Consider the following 20619-nt stretch of genomic DNA (forward strand, 5'->3'; position numbering starts at 1 on the left):
CAGACCCACAGAGTGGAGTTGAGTAGAGTGAAAGGATGAACACAAACAGCTTGATGAAGCTTGATCTCTGAGAGATGAAACCTTTTAAGTGCTGTGTATCTCACTGGGACAGTTTTGGTGTGGAGTTGTTTCTCTGTGAAGAGTTCTGAGTGTTGTTTTTATTTTATTTTACTTATTTATTTATTTTTTCCCTCAGCACATGTGGCTTATCTTAGATTTTAGATGTATTTTATATCTTGTATCTAATCTCTTCAGACACATCTCCTGAAAATGAATAGCTTGTACTTAAGACTGGAACTTAAATGAAAGGTGATCTCTGACAGTACCTTGACAAAAAAGTACTTTCAGAATGGCTCAGTCTGCAGCTTCGGCTCTTATATAAGGTGGTGTACCTCCCCATGTTGTCTTTTTTGTAGAGCATGGTGTACTCAGTGTGTGAGCTTTTTAGATGCTGTGCTTGAAAGGAGAAGATGTGAAGGTTCTTCTGTTAAAAACCTGCTTTTTTCCTGCCCAGAAAAACACACTTGCTGTGAAGAGGCCTTTAGAGAGGTGGAAATCAGCTGCTCTGGGAATAACACCAGTAACAGCCCGAATCCACTGGGCAGCTGATGGACTTGTATGCAGTGATTTATTTATTATTTTTTTTTCTTTTTAAAGCTCATGTACATTAGTCTGGACCCCATCCGAGGAGACGATAAGGGCCTTAGCTAAGTGTTGAGTCAGGGGAGAGTACATGGCCTTGTTATCGATTCTTTATTTACATTTAAAACACATTATTCCTGCACTAGGGCACATCCATCCCATTCCTGCGGTTTGCTGTGGTTTGTTGCCCTCCGTTTCGTACCTACAGGATATTTATTGACTTCTCATTTCTTCAGACAGCTTTTTTTCCGATTCGGAATCCCTTCTCTTTTCCTTTCATATTCTTCAGCTATGACGGCCTACGGAGGAACCTTCAAGAGTACGGTTCAAATGAATCGTTATGGCTTTATTACAGTAAGAAAGAGAGAAGTGGGGAAAAAAACAATAACAATGAGATATTTGCTCTGACACGAAGCCAGAGCATCTGGCAGCAGCGAACAGTCTGGACGGCGATCATTACTTTCGTGATGGATTTGCGTTGGGTTCGCTGCTTTTCAGGAGATTTGTTTTATTCACGCCGCTTTTGCTTACGTTGCAGGATTCTTTATTTGAGTACAGCCTGGGCCTCGTCTGCAGTGCGTTACCTTAAAGAGCGGAGTGAAAACACGGCCAACTACCTGAACTCCAGAGTGCCAGAGCAAAAATAGAAACACCATTCCTCCTGCGCATCCAGCCAGCGCCTTCGACTTCAGCACAGCATTCCTTAAAGATTTTGTGTGTGTGTGCGCCTGTGTTTCTCTTTCGCTGCCTTGAATGTTCTGTCCCACACGGAAGCCTGAAAGCGCTTCCGTTTCTGTTACGGAGGATTTTAAGGGATTTTATTTATTTATTTATTTTTACTCGAAAACGGGTACTGCCGCACTGGTAACTTATTCCGCAACACAGACTTCCCCTGGAGGAGCCTGATCCCTGCATCTCATGCAAAGGCTGGAGCAGCTGGCACTACAAGTGATACATGCTTGTGTTTCCTCGCCTCGGAATGCGTCTCGTCCTCGGTGTGCGCTGCATGGGCGAGAGGGGCTTTGGTGCACTCGCCGCTGCTCTGTGGCTCTGGATGCTTCGAGGACTCTTGCAGTCTCGTTTGCGATACTGCTTATGTACGTGCATGTGTTTGCGTGAGGAGACGTGTCCCTGCGTGTTAATGAGCGGCTGATGGAGGAAGGAGAGAGAGAGGGAGCAAGAGGGGGATGGTAGAACAGGGTGGGGAGGGTTGTACAGCTGGAGAGAGAGAGAGAAAGAGGGAGAGAAAGATTGAGTTTGGTGAAAAGGTAACCATGGTAACTCCCTTCGCTAAGGTTTGCATTGAGGGAGAGAGACGAAAGAGGGAGGGGGTGGATGGCTGGAGCAAACAGGCAAGAGAGAGAGGAAGAAAGGTGTATGTGGGGGGGGGGGGGGGGGGGGGGGGGGGGTAGAAAGCTGATGTAGAGCCCAGGCTAAAGGGTTAATATGTGTCAGAGCAGCAGGTTAATCTTTCATCAAACGTAGAGGGCAGTGCAGTATTTACACACTAGCCGGACCTTGCAGGACACGCATGGATGGAGAACGGAAGGAGGATGTAGATATGCTCAGGGATGGGAAGAACTAAGATGGGGACAACTGAGGGACAAAGGCATTTGGAGAGCAGTGAAGGCAAAGCCAGTGGCCATAGAAGGGCCCCAGAGTCGTAGATGCATGGCTCAGTTTGCATGGATGACTCTGAGCACACAAGCAACTACATTTCCCAGCAGGCCCACAGCTGACTCAGTTCCCATCAAGCGCCGTCATTTACGAACTGTATTTCCCATCAGCGCCATCGCAGCAGATGTCATCTTCCATTACGGTCACTTAACGTGGCAGTTCACACTCGGAGCTAATTGTGTCTCTTGTCAGTCATGCGTGAAGATGACACAACGCGGATAAATAAAATAAGGTGACGGTAATTTCAAGCACGATGTTTTAATAATCGTTTTTTATGGCGAGGGCGTCCGTCCTTTCGCCTGGCAAGCTGGCCTGCGGCATTCCACACAGATGCAGAGAGGAGGGGGAGAGGGAGGGGGGTTGTACAGAGGCTGAGGCTGGAGCAGGTGCAGATGCAGATTGGGGTTGACCGAAACCTGCTGGAGACCCCGAGTCTCCCAGTCCTGCTGTTTTTGTTCAGCAGAGCCTAGAGGTCCTGCTTTTGGGGTTTGGACCTAGGGATTTACACATTTATCTCAGGATGTTGTGTCTCTGGGGATTGGGGTTCCTGGGGTTCAGAACCTGGGCTTGTACTGACAGGATTTGGGTTTGGGGATTAAGATTTGTACATGGTTTCTGGGAGTCTGGCTCATGGATTTTGGGTTCCTGATGTTTGAAATACAAAGTTTACATAGTCCTGAGCTATATACTTCTTTCAATGAAAATCACAATTGAAAAAACTGTGTAGTCCAGGACTAGGCCTAATCACTGTCTGAGAAGCCACCCCTTGTGTTTTAGCCAATGGGGTTTGTATCCTGGATTTGGCCTCTGGGGTTTGCTTGATGCCCAGTGTCTGGAGTGCCTGTCTAATGTGCTTGGTGAACATGGTTATTAGATTTAAGTTCTGGAATTTGTGATAGACTCATGTCTGATAGTCTGACAGTAGTGATCAGACTCATGACACAAACAAAAGTTTGACTTCTAGCGGTTCAGGCTTTTAGGATTCAGAATTCTGACAGTCAGACTTGGACATTGAACCCATTGACTTTGACTTCTATAGTTCAGTCTCATGAGATTAAAGGTTAGGACTATAAGGTTTGGTTTCTGAGGGTAAGGCTCTCAGGTTAAAACTCAAGGGTTCAGATCCAGGGTTTCAGATTCTGAGGGTAAGACTCTCGGGTTAAGACTCAAGGGTTCAGACTCTGAGGATAAGACTCAGGTTAAGACTTGAGGTTTCACATTCTGGGTTCAGACTCTGGGATTCAGATTCTAAGGGTAAGACTCTCAGGTTAAGACTCAAGGGTTCAGACTCTCAGGTTCAGACTCTGAGATTCAAATTCTGAGGGTAAGACTCTCAGGTTAAGACTCAAGGGTTCAGATTCTGAGAGTAAGACTCCCAGGTTAAGACTCAAGGGTTCAGACTCTGAGATTCAGATTCTGAGGGTAAGACTCTCAGGTTAAGACTCAAGGGTTCAGACTCTGGGTTTCAGATACCGAGGTAAGAATCTCAGGTTAGGACTAGAGGGTTCAGACTCTGGGATTCAGATTCTGAGGGTAAGACTCAAGGGTTCAGACTCTGGGATTCAGATTCTGAGCGTAAGGCTCTCAGGTTAAGACTCAAGGGTTCAGACTCTGGGATTCAGATTCTGAGGGTAAGACTCTCAGGTTAAGACTCAAGGGTTCAGACTCTGGGATTCAGATTCTGAGGGTAAGACTCTCAGGTTAAGACTCAAGGGTTCAGACTCTGGGTTTCAGATACTGAGGTAAGAATCTCAGGTTAGGACTAGAAGGTTCAGACTCCGGGATTCAGATTCTGAGGGTAAGACTCCCAGGTTAAGACTCAAGGGTTCAGACTCTGGGATTCAGATTCTGAGGGTAAGGCTCTCAGGTTAAGACTCAAGGGTTCAGACTCTGGGATTCAGATTCTGAGGGTAAGACTCTCATGTTAAGACTCAAGGGTTCAGACTCTGGGTTTCAGATACTGAGGTAAGAATCTCAGGTTAGGACTAGAGGATTCAGATTCTGAGGGTAAGACTCCCAGGTTAAGACTCAAGGGTTCAGACTCTGGGATTCAGATTCTGAGGGTAAGACTCCCAGGTTAAGACTCAAGGGTTCAGACTCTGGGATTCAGATTCTGAGGGTAAGACTCTCAGGTTAAGACTTTAGGTTTCACATTCTGGGTTCAGACTCTGGTGTTAAGTTCCCTGGGTTAAGAATCAAGGGTTCACATTCTCGGGATTTAGACCCTGAGGTTAGGACTGTGAGGTTGGGGTGAATTTTCAGAGTTCAGACTTCAGTCTTTTGGGTGTAGTCTTACTACATAGCTGCTGTGTGGCAGCATTGCAAATGGCATTTGTTAACACAACATAACCTAGATCAAGGCTGTCATGGAGCTTGACTCCTCTCTGCAGTCTGTCTTCCCTCGCCTGAGTGTTGGTCTTAATGTCATTACACACTGTATGCGCAGTATTGATTAATCTAACCAGGCTCATAGCCTTGCTCCCTGACTCTCTCTCCCCCTCCTCTACACCTCTCTGCCCATGTACTACAGCTCAACCTCCCTCTCCACTCCTCTCTTCTCCACTCAGCCCATCTCTGCCTGCTTGATATTCATTCGCCTGTATTGTCTTTCTTTCACATCTCTCCATCTCCCACCTCTTTTACTTACTCTGCCCCTCTCTGCTTTATATGCACCTCTGTGTTGTCGTTGCCCTCCCTCCATCTCTGTGTTTCATATTCATTTCTTTCTGTTGAGCCATCCCCCCCTCCCTCCATTCCGTTCTCTCGCTGTTCTCTCTATCTCCTGCTCTCTCTTTCTCTGGGAGAGATTATTAATATTAATGTCTCTGTCTGTACTTCTCCTTCTATATCTTCTCTCCCTTTTGCCTTCCATATCTCTCCTTTCCTCTGCCCTCAATCTCTCTAATATTATTTCCCTGTTCTAAAACTGCCTTGTCTGTGTCTCTCCCTCTCGTTCTGTCTTGACTCTCTCTCTCTCTCTCTCTCTCTCTCTCTCTCTCTCTCTCTCTCTCTCTCTCTCTCTCTCTCTCTCTCTCTCCCTCCTTCCCACTTCTCTCTTTATCTTCATATCGCTCTTAGACTCGTCCCCCTCTCTGTAGCTGTTCAGTATTCATCTATTAGTGTTGATAATTCCCTTCTCTCCCTGCGGCTGTACAGTCATCTATCAGTTTAATAATCCCTCGTTCTTCCTCACCCCCAGAATCCCCCCTCCCCACCCCCCAACAGAGCCTGGCTTTAACTGCGAAGACTCCTTGTGTCAAATGAGTTGGCGTGTCGGCGCCCCATCATTAGGACGATCATCATTAATAAAGGCCCCCGTTTTGGCAGATTTGCCCTTATATGAGGTTAGCCGGGTCTAAATAACCCGCAGTGAGATCAGAACTCTGCTGCCCAGGGTCTGTGCTGAATTAACCATCCATCAAAGTAAACGCACTGCGCCATTGCACGCCCTCGCCGTGGCCCCTGGAGCTTACAGGCTCCTGCAGATGCGAGGATTAGCACAATGACCCGCAGCAGCTACACTGCGCTGCCACACACCTGAGGATTAGATGTGGAACTCTGACGCTAATGAGCTGTGAATGCGGACTTGAGTATGTTGTCTTCTATCTGTGTTACAAGCAACGGACGAGGCCAGTGTAACCTTTCAAGACCTTGAGGCCTAAAGGTGATGCTGGGTAGCGCTCCGAATTTGACAAGCTGTGATATTGAGCTTCAGTGAGCTGCTGCAGTTTAAAGGTACCAGGAATGGCTTGCAAAAAATCACTTTCTTGACTGGAAACTACATAAGGGGGGTATCTCTGACACTTGCATACTGTTGCACCTTGCGCCCAATGATTTCAGGTAGACTCCAGGCCCAGACTGACCCTCAACAAAATGAAGCAGTGGATTAATTTATTAATTTAAAGAGTGCATGTAATGTCTGGATCTGGAGCTCACCCACCCACACACTGGGACACAAGACACCCCAGTCAGTTTTCTATGTGCTGCCTATGTCAGAAAACATGGGATTGAGCCACTCTAATTCTACACCGCTTCTGAGGTCATGTGTAGAGATTTCAGAATCGCCCCGTCCCCTTGTCAGAGTCTGTCAAATCACAGAGCTGGACCAGCATTTATGACGAGGCTAAACTGAGCAAAACTGTCCCAAGTGCGGAGAAATAAGAGCAATGAGAAAAACTGAGAGAAAGAGAACTGGGCAAAAACAGCTAAAAACCAGAGATTCTGCTCCTCACTGCTGTGCGCTCAGGGTCGAGCTGAACAGCGAGCGGCTCATTATTATTTAAAGGAACATGCGCTGAAAGTGGGCATTTTAAACAGGGCTGTTTAGACGGGGGGAGAATGCTGCTGTGGGGTTTGATCCTCGTGGTGTTTTGACCCAAGCAGGTCACATGCGTTTTTCATTAATACCCAGAACTGTGTTCCCTTGTGGAGAAGGGGGAGAATACGGCTCTTTAATATGTATTATTCAGGTAATCGTAGAAAATGTTACTAAGCACTAATGTGTAGGTTTTATTTATGAGAGTTAGATGATGATGAGATTGTGGAAGTGACTTAGAGTTTACTCTGTGTAACAGGATTTATTTCCATGTTTTTATGTTCTAGAGCTGGCGACAAAATGAAGATGCGCAGTCTTGACATCTCCTCTGTTTCTCTCTCTCTTTTTTTCCAGTAACGCTCACACACGTTTGACGCAGAGAGGCTTCTCCGATTCCCAGAGGACGCTTTAAGGGAAAAGGAGACACAACATATGTAAATGTGTCACATCTTCTTAAAACTAAACAAGGAAGGAAGGAAGGAACAAACAAGCTCACGAGGAGACGGTGGAGTGTTTCAGCTTAAAGGAACAAAAGGAAACAATGCAGGACTGAAGTGAACTGCAAGTGTAGGAGCACTACGGATATTTATTTCTCGGATCCGGAATCGTACACCCTTGGATTACGGGAAGGGTCATGACCCAGTTGCCATGCGTATCGCCACGGTGACCGGCCTCCCTAGCCCCTCCCCCCTCCTCCTCCTATTGGCCCAGGTGCCACTGTGGCTCCTCCTCTTCGGCCAAGAGGCAGCAGGAGCCTCGTCGACCTGCCCGACGTCCTGCAGCTGCTCCAACCAGGCAAGCCGAGTGATCTGCACCAGACAGAACCTGGACGAGGTGCCGGACAACATTTCAAACAACACGCGATACCTCAACTTACAGGAGAACTCCATACAGGTAAACACTGACCTTGCTGCTTCCCTGCATCCCTGGTCTATGCGAGTGGCTGATTTTGTGTGTGTGTGAACACTCTTGAAGCTTTAACTACAGAAGCATACAGAACCCATAGCACAAGCACTGCTTAAAGAGCCAGTGAAGGCAAGTCGCTGCTGAATCAGGTGTTAGGAAGTGACCTAATTTCAAAGCAAGCTCTACATGCAAGGGTTTAAAGGGGAATTCTAACTTTTTAAAGGGGGATTTTAACCGCCTGCGTAGTGGAAAATAGAAGCCACTGAGTCTGTTGTGCAATGCTCTGTCCTGCTGAATCAGACTTGTTCACAGCAGTGGTGATGGGAACCTGACATCTGAGTTGTAATATAATACAGAAAGTCTTAAACAGATTTGTTATATGCACACTACCCAAGAACAAACAGTTTTCAGATATTTTAATATATTGGATTAAACACGTGTTTTAAAAAAGTATCTTTTTCCACCAAGGCCACAGATCATGCATTGGTAGATCTGGAATTCCAACCCTGGTGATGCCCCAACCCTCTCTAACCAGGATTATTAAGAGTGCACACTAGTTTTTGCTCTCTCTGGATGGGTCTGATAGCCTTGTTTCTCATCCCACACCTCAGCATGATTCTGTGCAGTGAGGATGTCTGTTAACCAGCATAAACACCTGGGCATTTACGGTTCTACTCAAAGCAAATTGAGCTCAGATTTGTTTCATATTGTTTTAGTAGCATTTAGAAAAGAAGTGGTGGCTGGTTTGATATGTCCCAGAGGAAGTTTGTGCTGCCTTCCCCATCCCAGGTTGGTATAACTGTGGGTCATTTGTCTTATTGCCAGTAATGGTGGACTACCCAGGGCCCACTTTTGATGAAGGGCCCTCTACTAGCCTCAGAAGTAAACTTAGTTTGGATGTTAATTTTTATATACTTTGTTATTTTAAAGAAAAATATAATCAGACAGTGTCTTCGAGAACAAATTCTGAAGAAAATCACCCTTCCAGAATAAATTCTGAACCAGATTTGCATGTTGATTCCTTTAATTTATCCCCCTCCACCCCCACAACAGCACAACAAAAACAAAAGTGTTTTGATCTGCCTGTGCGTAGGTATATCATGCAACTGCTGTTTTGTTGACTAGACAGCAGTGAGTGATTCAAACCTGCTTAAAATGAAACCAAATTCAGGATTTCTGAAGCAAAATATTGGAAAGAGAAGCCAGGAAGGGCAAAAGAAGACAACTTCTGACCTATTTTTTTTACAGAAAACCTCAAGTGTAACAGTAAATATGTTAGAGCACCATTAGATACTAGAGATTTGCTATATTAGATGTTTTTATAAAAAGTAAAGCTGATAAAGACGCACAGAGATTTCATAGAGTGGAGCAAGTAATAATTTTTTTTTGTAAAGTGAATGTTACCATGTTTCTACTGGTAATCTGGCAAAGTTAGCAAGCCCAGCTGCTAATTTGTAAAGGCTGGTTTATATATCTGCGAAGGTCCATATCTGAATCAAAGAAGGGATGTGGAATTAGACCACAGTTAATTCAGTTAACACTCTCCGAGTGTTACTCCACCACATACACAAGTAAGCTAGCAACAATGCTAAGTTAAAACAGACAGCAGCTCTCTCTCTGGATAGCACAGAGGTTTCTGATTCCTGAACAGAACCAGTTTACGGTCCAGCGATCACGTTGGAAAAGGGCTGTGATATAATGGAACTATTTTATCTTGCAGTATGTTGATATAACAAACAAATAGTTTTATTCTGTCCGCTCTGTTTTAAAACCTGCAAATAAAGAGAGATAAAGGTGCTGTGGTGTAATTGCAGTAAGACACTCTAGGTTCCTGCTGTAAGGTGAGATATTAGCACTGCTTTGCTGATCTTCAGAACTCTTCCTGCGGCCTCGAGCTTACGACTGCAGTACACCGGTGCAAATATCTCATGTTATAGCACAAACCTTGAGAGTATTATTGATTATTTGTAGCATGCAGCGGCTCTCAGATGTGCTCGTGTGTTTCACACACCTCTGTGTTTCAGCTAACCAGAGATGGGCTCTCCAACCTCACAGATCCAAATTGTACGCGACCCAAGCTAGTGCCAAATAAAAACAGCAGGTTTCCAGGAGGGTTACAGTGTAAAACATTGAAAAATCAGCAGTGTCTTTGGGATCAGTGAAGTCGTCTGGGGATCTAATGAAGACTAAATCATTCTCGCTTTGATTGATTTTGTAAAACAGCATGAGACATTTGTCTTCTTTGCTCATGTTTATATAGTCTGATTTGGATGCTGCCCTCTAGTGCATACATTCATATTATATTAAAAATATATTTTGCCTGAAATCTATGCAAAGTCTGTGTGTCACATACATGTTTTTGTCTATCTTTGCAGTATAAACCAGATATAAATCAGCCTTTAAACACAGACCTGTTAGTTCCAGAATCAGCCACAGTCACTGAGGGAGAAAGAGCCAACACCTCTTCCTTTTCCGATGGATCTAAAGATTGTCAGCTGCTTATACAGTACTTTTTAATTTGTATAAAACCAATCTATAGAACAGCAGGTTTGATGATTCAAAGCACATTTATAGATTGTCACCTTATTGATTTGTAAACTGTTTAACCCTTAAATGCATACAGACACATAACTCATTAAGAAGTACAACATTATAAACATTTTGTTCTATTCATATATTTTCTTGGGAGGAGAAGTTAAGTGGTTCAGTGGAGATGGAGCTATGGGGAGGGAAGGAAGCAGCTCCAGGCAAACTGCAATGACCTGGATCCAAACCTTGGTCCTACGCCCCTGATTGGAGGAGACTAGCAAATTGGTGGATGTAGCAGTGAATAAAATTTGGGAGAAAACTGATTTGGAGAATACTGTAAATGTAGAGATGTTGAAAACTTGCTGGAATTCCCCTTTAAACTGTGAGCAAATGTAGAGTGTTAATCCCATCTGCTTGGGTCTGAAAGGGTTAACAGCAAGCATCCCCTTTTAAAAATAGAAAAAATAATACTCATCACGTCTTCCTCTTAGCGTAAAAATTCTGATTTGGTTTGTTGTGTCCTGGAGCCCCACTTGAAATGATTAAAAATCTAAAAATGTTTTAACACCTGAAGGCATCCTAGATTTTTTTTTTTTGCTTCTCTCTCTCTCTTTGCTGTGTGCCCTGAGAGTAGAGATTTGACAGTTCCCTGCACCGTCCTCTCTCTGAAACACCCCCAGCCCACTGTGTTTCACACCCACCTCCCCTCCCCTCTTGTGGTTTAGAGAGAGAGCTGTGGCGGCAGGCCAGGACTAGGCTTCACTCTCTGCTCAAGGAAAGCAGCTCAGGCTGTCACTAATGTGCCGATCCTCTGCGTAACGCCGCGCACTGCATCTTCAATGTGTGAAATTGCAGTAGCGTTTGAAACCCTACATCTTGTCAAGAGGAATTTCAGCCATCTCTAATGAGAGAGGCCTTGGTTGTGCTCGCTGGTTAAGCAAAGATACTTCTATAAAATACATTTCTTTGACACGTGCCACAAGCAGACCGTCTCTACAGTTGGAGATGAGCCCCTTCTGTGGTTTTCTTTGAGGTTTTATCAGGCAACACTGTCAAACAGATGAGCTAACTCTCCTTAGCTAAATGCCTCAACTTCTGACTGCCCTTCTTACATGGGGATGTTTCATGCGCATTCACTTCTGAGACTACAATACATGGCAAATATAGAACAAACAAAGCGAGGTTTCTGACTGGCTGCAAACAATGGCTCTGTGCTCAGTAGTAATTTGTACAATGTCTTTTTTTTTGTGCCTAGATCTTTGACTGCACCATTTGTCTCAAGTTTTTGAAGCAGACAGTCATATCCAACTCAGACGCAAGCAAATCGGGGAGGACATTCTGTGTCACATAACTGACAGTTCTATTTATGAAGCAGTAAAGGGAAATGCAATCTAAAATAGCCATCAGTTAAACTTCAGGAACTTCTCAATTATTGAATATATATATATATATATATATATATATATATATATATATATAAAGGCTGTCCAGTCGATGAAGTCTTGATCTTTAACTTGCCCTTGAACTTCTCTCTCCCAGGTGATTAGGTCAGACACCTTCAAACACTTGCGGCACCTGGAGATCCTTCAGCTTTCCAAGAACCACATCCGTCAGATCGAGGTTGGAGCGTTCAATGGCCTTCCTAACCTCAACACACTGGAACTGTTTGACAACCGCCTCACGCTGGTACCATCGCAGGCATTCGAGTACCTCAGCAAGCTACGCGAGCTCTGGCTTCGCAACAATCCCATCGAGACTCTGCCTGGCTATGCCTTCCATCGGGTGCCCTCCCTTCGTCGTCTTGACCTGGGTGAGCTCAAGAAGCTGGACTATATTTCAGACGCTGCCTTTGTGGGTCTTATCAATCTGCGCTACTTAAACCTGGGTATGTGCGGTCTGAAGGACATCCCTAACTTGACGCCTTTGGTCCGACTTGAGGAGCTGGAGCTCTCTGGAAACAGACTGGAGATCATAAGGCCTGGCTCGTTCCAAGGCCTGGAGTCTTTACGGAAACTGTGGCTGATGCATTCTCAGATGTCCGTCATCGAGCGCAATGCATTTGATGATCTTAAAAGCCTGGAAGAGCTGAACTTGTCACACAATTCCCTCCACTCTTTGCCCCATGATCTCTTTACACCCTTGCAGAAACTGGAGAGAGTGCACCTCAACCACAATCCCTGGGTGTGTAACTGTGATGTTCTGTGGCTAAGCTGGTGGCTGAAAGAAACAGTGCCCAGTAACACCACCTGTTGTGCGCGGTGTCATGCGCCTCCGTATCTTAAGGGCAAGTATATTGGTGAACTTGACCAGAGCCATTTTACCTGCTATGCTCCTGTCATCGTAGAGCCTCCTACTGACCTCAATGTGACTGAAGGCATGGCTGCTGAGCTCAAGTGCCGCACTGGGACCTCCATGACCTCCGTCAACTGGATCACTCCCAATGGTACCCTGATGACCCATGGATCATACCGTGTCCGAATCTCCGTGCTGCATGACGGGACGCTGAACTTCACCAATGTTACCCTGCGAGATACTGGTCAGTACACATGCATGGTGACCAATTCTGCTGGAAACACTACAGCAACAGCTGTCCTGAATGTCACCGCAGCAGACGCCATTGTAAACTACACCTACTTCACCACCGTGACCGTGGAAACTACTGGGGACGAGGATTCTGCCCTACGCTCTATTAATGAGACCATCATCCACATCCCTGGAACGACACCGTCTGGGCATCTTTGGCACGATGTGATCCCAACTACTGCTTCATCTCTGTCCGTTTTTGGCTCTTCGTCTTCTCCTCGGGCAACTAAACCCACATTTACTGTCCCAGTTACTGACCCCAGTTACCCTTCCGGCCTGGATGACGTAATGAAAACCACCAAGATCATCATTGGCTGCTTTGTGGCTATTACCTTTATGGCTGCTGTGATGCTAGTGGTTTTCTACAAGCTTCGGAAGCAGCACCAGCTCCACAAGCACCATGGACCAGCACGGGCCATCGAGATCATCAACGTGGAGGACGAGATCGGAGCTGGTGCCAGTGTCCGAGGCAGCGGGATCAGTGGAGGTGCAACTGTGCCCCAAGTTGGATCTGGAGGAGGAAGTCAAAGCTTGCGGCTGCACCACCCAGAGATCGTCAACTTGCCAAACCTTGCTCGGGCGGAGCATCTCAACCACTACTACAAGCCCCACCACTTCAACAACAACATGATGGGCCTTGGCCTCTCCGGAGGTTCTGGGGTCGGCCTCAACAATAACAACAACCCTTCTCCTTGCTCCCAGGCTCAACCCACGCCCATCTCTTGCACCCAGGTGCCTGTTTCTGTGGGCAGTGCACCTTGCTCTATTCCCACACCTATGCCCCTGCCAACCCTTGGCATTCATGGGTCGCTTAAAGGCCTCATAGGTAAAGGGCAGAACCCTCAGATCGAGCCCCTTCTTTTCAAGAGTGGCTCGAAGGAGAACGTCCAAGAGACTCAGATCTGAAACAGGTAGTGAGTGAGTGAGAGCGTGAGTGAAGGAGAGAGACAGGATGAAGCATAGGGAGAAGGGAAATATGGAAAGACAGCACCAAGAAGACAGTAACAGATGAAGGGCACTAGCTGTTCAGCCCCTGTGGGTATGTTCTCAGGAGTAATGAGCGAGGTAGACCGAGCATTGTATGACACATTACCTACAGGAGAATAAGACGTAGCCGTGAACCCCAACAAAGTCGGCACTGAAATGACACAAAGGTTGGGGAGAAAGAAAGACCACACCGCAGTTAGAATAACACTATTTTTAGCTACAGCCGCATTGGTCAGTATCAGTGAAGCGATAAATGTCTTGACACATTTCGAATACAAGCTCAGTGCCAAGTGCCAAACTTGAACAGATCTGTGCCAAAGCAGACATCTTTGTGCATTAGCTTCACTAAGCATGTCCACAGACAAGGGTCAGAACATTGTCAGCGTTTGTTCGCGCTACGCTGAGATACTCAAAGATGCACAGTATGATGCATATTCAAGATATGAATTTGTGAGCAAATTTTATATATATATATATATATATATATATATATATATATATATATATAATAGAACACAAGCAAAGGAAAGTAACTAAAGTTGTGCGTGAGAATTTTAGAGTGCCGACTGGAGACTAAGACGAGGCAATGATTCGGATTTGGAGTACAGATTCACGGTTGTGTTCAGGGTGATCAGTTGGTGGATTAGACAGACCAGCACTGTGCACAGGGCTTGTGTTTTCATTCTGATGGACTTCGATGCCATATTCTCGCTTTTTCCTCCCTTTTAACACCTTGAGGTGAAAGTAGGAGCGAGGGAGAGGGAGAAAAACTCCAAAAAAAAAAAGAAATGTTGAAAAAACAACAACAACAAAAAAAAGAACCTAAAAGGGCAAAAGACAATGATCCTTAAAGAAATAAAACCTAAGGAGAAACAAAAACAACAGACTGTGAAAGTCAACGATATATAAATATATTTTCATTCAAGAGAAATAAATTATGATGAAGAATCTTTAACAGGATTTTTTTTTTTTTTTTTTTTTTTTTTTTTTTTTTTTGCAGTTGTTGTTTTCTGACTGAAAGCCACGGCTTTTGAAGAATTGAGCAGCTGCGGTGGTAGCGCTTTGACACTGGGAAAAACCTTTCGTCTGCTTACAAAACCGACAACACTGGGAGGGTGGGGGGTGGGGTCAGTGAGGGGTGGGGAGAGTATTTTACAATTCAGGACATTGTGTCTGACTCTGGCTTATTTTTAGTCTTTAAATCCTCTTGGGTTTTTTTTTTGTTGTTGTTGTTTTTTTTTTCTTGTCACGTTCTTACTAACAGGGTCGCAGAAGAAGTGTAACTTTTGTTTGTTCATTGCTCTTGGGATTACGACAGATTGCAAACGTTTTAGTGTACGGAACCCGGGGGTGAAATAAACAGTGACCAACACCAAGAAACTATGCTAACCATAACGCTAATACAGTAATAGGTAATTACAGTAATGTAATGAGAGCAAAATGTGAATTTTTATCTCAGTGCTGCTATACAGAGAGAAATATTTGATGTGCAGAAAATGAAATGATTTAATCTGTCCCTCTATATTGAATAATAAAATATTATTGATACTGCAATTATTATAATTAATAATATTATTTTAAATATACCTATAGAAATGCTTAATGTCAGCTGTTTATTTTTGAATCATTATTATAATAATTATTATTATTGATTTCCTTTTGTATACAGAAGTGATGTTTGTATTTCATTGTGCTAGTGATTGTCACTACAGAGCATATATTCCCAGAGGAATTACAATACAATGCAGCGGCAGGAGCTACTACTACCACAGATTTCACTTGAAATGCAGCAACATACCACCCCTCTCCACAAAAAAAATAAAAAATTATGGAAAATCAAGGCTCTTCGGAATGGGCTCTCCGGCTCCATCCTCCTGTTTTTTACGAGATGAAACTCAACCAGGAGCCTGCTATTTTTTCTTTTTCTTTTTCCTATGTGATCGAACACGTTTCCAAACTGAACTGGTGAGGGGAAATGGCAGGAATCGCAGTGGATTACAGTGAAATCACTGTGCTCTCGAACAGAAGAACAGAGATATGAGCAAAGACTCTGAGGGCTAAAGAAGGACAGCATTAAGAAGCGTTTGAAAGGTAAGAGACACGAGAGACCACGCTACACTGGAATATGTTTTTTGTTTGTTTGTTTTTTGGGTTTTGTTTCATTTTTAAAACTGAACAAAAAGGACAAGTCGAAAAAAAATGATAGAAACTCATAGAGCTCTTTTAAAAACAAAAGCCTATTATGATAAATGTGTCTTTCATTATTTGCTTTGATTATCTAGTTTGAATTTTCTTTTCTGTTTGTTTCCATTTTTTTAAAAGTGTTATCTTAATTGTAATATTGTTATTGTTATTATTATAATTAGCTAAGGTTACACTCATTATGAGAAATATTCTGTTAGCGGAAGTCACATCGAAAATTAAAAAAGAACATGGCACACGAAATATGGCAAGTGGAACAAGCTGAAACTTGATGCCGTTGGTTTCTTTTTTTGCTTTTGTGCCTGTTTGGGTTTCTATCTCCCATTAAAGGAGCTGTCAGTCTTCTCCAGAGTCTCTTCCACTGAGCTCCTAGTGGCCTGGATGTAGAGATTATGTACTAAACCTGTTTTCAAAATGGCCGCTCCATGTGGGAGACCTACTCTATGGATCATAACTAGGTTCTTTGAGGGACAACAAAGCAGTTTGATTCTTCATCTCCTGTTGAGTTGCGCTTTATGGGATAAATGTAAAAATAAATAAATACTATCAGTTATGTTTATATATTTTCTGGTCAAAATGACTGACTGCTCCTTTAAGCCGTGGAGACTTAGGCATGACTGTGTGCAGCGGGGTCCCTATTATAATTATAACACTCATTCCGACCTGGAGAGAGGCTGGTGTTGGGGTCACTGTGTGCGGATGGAGGGATGAGAAAGAGAGAGAGAGAGGGGTCTGTGCCTGTTCTCGGAATGACACCCATTATCAGTGACAAGAAGTGCGACTGCGCCATGTCAACACCCTGTTGCCTCAGCAACATGCCTTCGAATTAATGAGCCACACTGCATCAGAGCTGTGGTGCCATCTCTTCTGCGCTGGTGCTCATCGAGAGTGAAAAACACACACGGGTCATACGTCTCCAACATGTGCAGATTAGGTAGCAACTCATACAGAGGTGTATGTTCATGTCTTTGTTGATGGGACATTTTCATTTTTGTGGGGTTTATTATTATTTTTTTTTTTTAGACAACTGCTTTTACATGATATGTACAAATTCCAGATGAACTTACCTATAGAAATGCTCCAAAAGAGCTTGGGTATAAATGTTTTATATTAACCTCTATTCAAATTTAAGGATGGTTATCCTTCCCTTGTAAAATCACCATAGTCTCTCTCTCTCTTCTCTCTCTCTCTCTCTCTCTCTCTCTCTCTCGCTCTCTCTCTTCTCTCTCTCTCTCTCTCTCTCTCTCTCGCTCTCTCTCTTCTCTCTCTCTCTCTCTCTCTCGCTCTCTCTATCACACACACATATATTTATCGATCAGCCATAATATTAAAAAGCATCTGCCTAACATTGTTTAGGTATGACATTCATCTCCACAAGCCTTCTGAAGGTGTCCTGTGGTTTCTGGCAGATCCTAGAATTCCTGTAAACTGTGAGCTGATGCCTCCTTAGATCAGACATGTTTTTCCAGCTCAACCAATAGATGCTTCCGAATTGAGATCTGGGGGATTTGAAGGCCAAGTCAACACCTTGAAACCTTGTCACGTTCCTTTAACTGTTCCTAAACAGTGTTAGCGGTGTGGCTGGGAGCATTATCGTGCTGAAAGAAGCCAATGTGGTTAGGGTATACCGTTGCAGTTAAGGGGGGGAAGTTTAGGAAGGTGTTATGTGTCAAAACAGCATCCACATGTACATCAGGACCCAGGGTTACCCAGCAGGACACTGCAACATCACACTGCCTCCGGCGACTTGCCTTCTTCCCATAGTTCATCCGGGTGCCATCTGCTCTTCAGGTAAGCAACATACACCCTCCATATGATGAAAATGGAAATGTGATTCATCCATACTGGCCATTTGCCCAAGGTCCAGTTCTGACTGACAGGAGGCATTCTTACCAGATCATCAGTGTTATTCACTACACATATCAGTATATATACGAGACCAGGCACATAGAGGTAAATACTAGTCCACAATGAACCTTTTTACATTCTGAACTCTGAAGACATGTTGTCCTCAAAATGACAAAGCACAGACACGAACACAAAACACACACACTGACGCGCTGCCTGCAACATGTCGCTGCTTTGCGTCCTCCGAGAGCTGGAGTGGCCCAGCATCTCCTCAGGTTCCTACGGTGAGGTTTCCGTGGCAACAGTTGCTGCTGCGACGACGGTCCCCCATCACCCAGCAGTGCTCGGGGCTCGGATGCAAATGTGAGGACGGAGGCATTGCAGGACGGCGCATTTCTGAGTAATCCTTCTCTTAGGGCTCAGCAATGGGGACAAAGCATAATATGCGAAATATACTAACAACAGTGAAAACATTGATTAATGTGGTTAAGGGCTTCAAATAATGGGCCGAGGGATGCTCAGGCTGGACCTGACCATGTTAATGGAAACTGAATTTGAGAGCTATTATTTGAACAGAATAGTCTTCTAAAATGGAGGACACCCGTCAGAGGTGTGTCCCCCTTTGCCGCAGTGACAGCCTCTAGTCTGTCTTCAAGATGCCTGAACATTGCAGTGAGGGTCTGATGGCAGTCACACTGGTGGTTGATGATTAGTTCTCGATCACAAACACCACTTGACTCACATCAAAGGTATTGGATGAAGCTCAGAGGGTCCCAGGGCCGAGATGTTTTACACCCCGCTGGCTGTCGCTTGGCATTGGGCAAGGTGACCTTAGGCTCCATGATTGTTATTGCTTGGTTATGAATTCTGCGTATTCATTTGCCGAATATTTAGACTTTCTCTGATGCTATGCGTCCATGCACCACAGACTTATTCTCTCTCTCTCTCTCTTTCCCTTTCTCTTTCTCTTTTCATACACACACACACACTTAGGGCGGTCATTCACATTCATGATACTCTCTAAACTAATCCAGCATTAATCTGCCACATACACACATCCACAGCTTTCAGCCACTGGATTAGTCCCGCCTCTAACCTGCTCATTTACATATTCATATGCTCCCCATGCTCATCTGCATACACACAAATGCTGTGCTCCTGTGTTCTCAACAGCTCTTTTTCTGTGTGTGTGTCAGCAGCCTATTTTGCGAGACAACTGTGTGTGATGACACACACTCTGCTGTCAGTCTGTTTATGCAACTTATCTGCTATGAAGCTTCTTAAAGCCTCCATAAAGCACAGTGATGGTGATTCACAGACAGAGATGTCTCTTTTTATTCGTTCTCTCATCCCCCTCTCATCTCTCAAATTCAAATTCCCTTTTTCCTCTTTCCTTTGTTTCACTTTCTTTAGATTTTCTTTTTCAGTATCTCCCTTTTTCTTTTTCGTCTTGCTCTTCTCCTCTTTTCATCTCTCTCTCTCTCATGCTTTTTCCTGCTTTCCCTCTCCCTTTTAGATTTAGTTTCCATATCACCCTACTGTTTCGCTTTTTCCTTCACTTCTCTTCCTTTCTCTCTCTCTCGTGTGTGTGTGTGCTTGTATGTTTTTCTGTGTGAGAGAGACAGTTGAGTGTTCTCATGTGTAGCTATGGTGAGATGATCTGCTCTCGTTCAGCATGGCATTGCTCGCTGAAGTCCACTCAGAGAACACAGTTCTACTGCTCCACAGCCCCTTTATCCCCCTCTGACTGACACAGAGCATGGGGGAGGTGACCTTAGGCTTGTGCACTGCTTCTGTACAGTGTGTAATTTTACTGGTCAGTGCTTTTCTATGGAGATTGTACAGGATGTCAGTAATGGATGCAGCTTAACGTAGCAGAAGTCACTCCTCAGAAGAAGGGTCTGACAGTCTTCGCCCACCGCTCTGAGGGAAGTATAAAATAGCATCTGTGAGGGGATTCTTCTTCATGCCGCCTCACTTACTGTCTAATCCCATGCTCTGATTGGTTGGAGGGGCGAGAGGTCATGCTCTCTCACAGGCCGTGGTGTGTGTGTGTGTGTGTGTGTGTGTGTGTGCTGCTCTGAGCAGTCCATGATGGACAAATCTGGGCCATCTCTCGCTTTTAGGGATGAAAAAGAAGGAAGAGGAAAGAGAAAGTGTTTTCTTCAGGCTTTCGCTCACATTTGTTTAACCGAAGGCCTGAGATGGATAAACAACAGTGATATGCTTCCAGTCTTGTCTTACATGTAACTGCTGTGAGGATTTGATGGCCCTCATCTGAGTCTGTCCAATCTCCAGCGCTGGACCCACGTTTGTAAGAGCGCAAAGACAAAATTAAGTGGTGAAAACAGTGAAGAGAACCGAGCGAAAACAGCTAAAAACCAAAGCTTCTGCTCCTCACTCCTCACTGCTGTACGCTCAGGGTCTGAGTGAACAGTGAGCGGCTCAATATCATTTAAAGGAACAGGCGCTGGAAGCAAGTGTTCTGAACAGGGCTGTTTAGACAGTGGGAGAACACTGCTGTGGGGTTTTGACCAAAGCAGGTCACAGACGTTTCATTAAAAAACAGAACTGTGTTCAGTTGTGGAAAAAGTACATAATACATGGCGTTCAAAGTGCAATCCAGAGGTGTTCAAACTGTGCTGTCAAGGAGTTGTGGGGGTAGGGAGCGGATGAGACGATTGGTTGGTATATATTTAAAGACATTTAAATAACTCTCATGCCTGTTTTTATTTTCATTCTCTGACATTTTCTCATTTGTCACTAATTCAGATATGCAGGTTTACTTTATTTTCATAATAAAGAGCCAGGTGGGAAAGGCATCATCATGGAGTTTGGGCTGCTGACTGTCCCCCTAAATGAGAAGAGAAAAGCCCCCCAGGGTGGTAGAGAGGGAGTGTTCTGTTCATATGAGGAGAAATGCTTCATGT

At 44.5% G+C, this 20619-nt stretch overlaps 1 protein-coding gene across 1 annotated transcript in view; it reads left to right on the plus strand.

Moving 5' to 3' along the window:
* The window catches only part of lrrc4ba (leucine rich repeat containing 4Ba), a 64268-nt gene extending 50181 nt beyond the window's left edge, over positions 1-14087 (plus strand). The window contains exons 3-4 of the mRNA XM_066642493.1: positions 6989-7528; positions 11609-14087. Of these exons, the coding sequence (XP_066498590.1) occupies positions 7283-7528; positions 11609-13558 (2196 nt within the window). The 5' untranslated portion in view covers positions 6989-7282 and the 3' untranslated portion in view covers positions 13559-14087. The remainder of the gene's footprint in view (positions 1-6988; positions 7529-11608) is intronic.
* Positions 14088-20619: the final 6532 nt, after the last annotated feature.

The sequence above is a fragment of the Hoplias malabaricus genome, chromosome 13, assembly GCF_029633855.1.
Source record: "Hoplias malabaricus isolate fHopMal1 chromosome 13, fHopMal1.hap1, whole genome shotgun sequence".
Classification (NCBI taxonomy): Eukaryota; Metazoa; Chordata; class Actinopteri; order Characiformes; family Erythrinidae; genus Hoplias; species Hoplias malabaricus.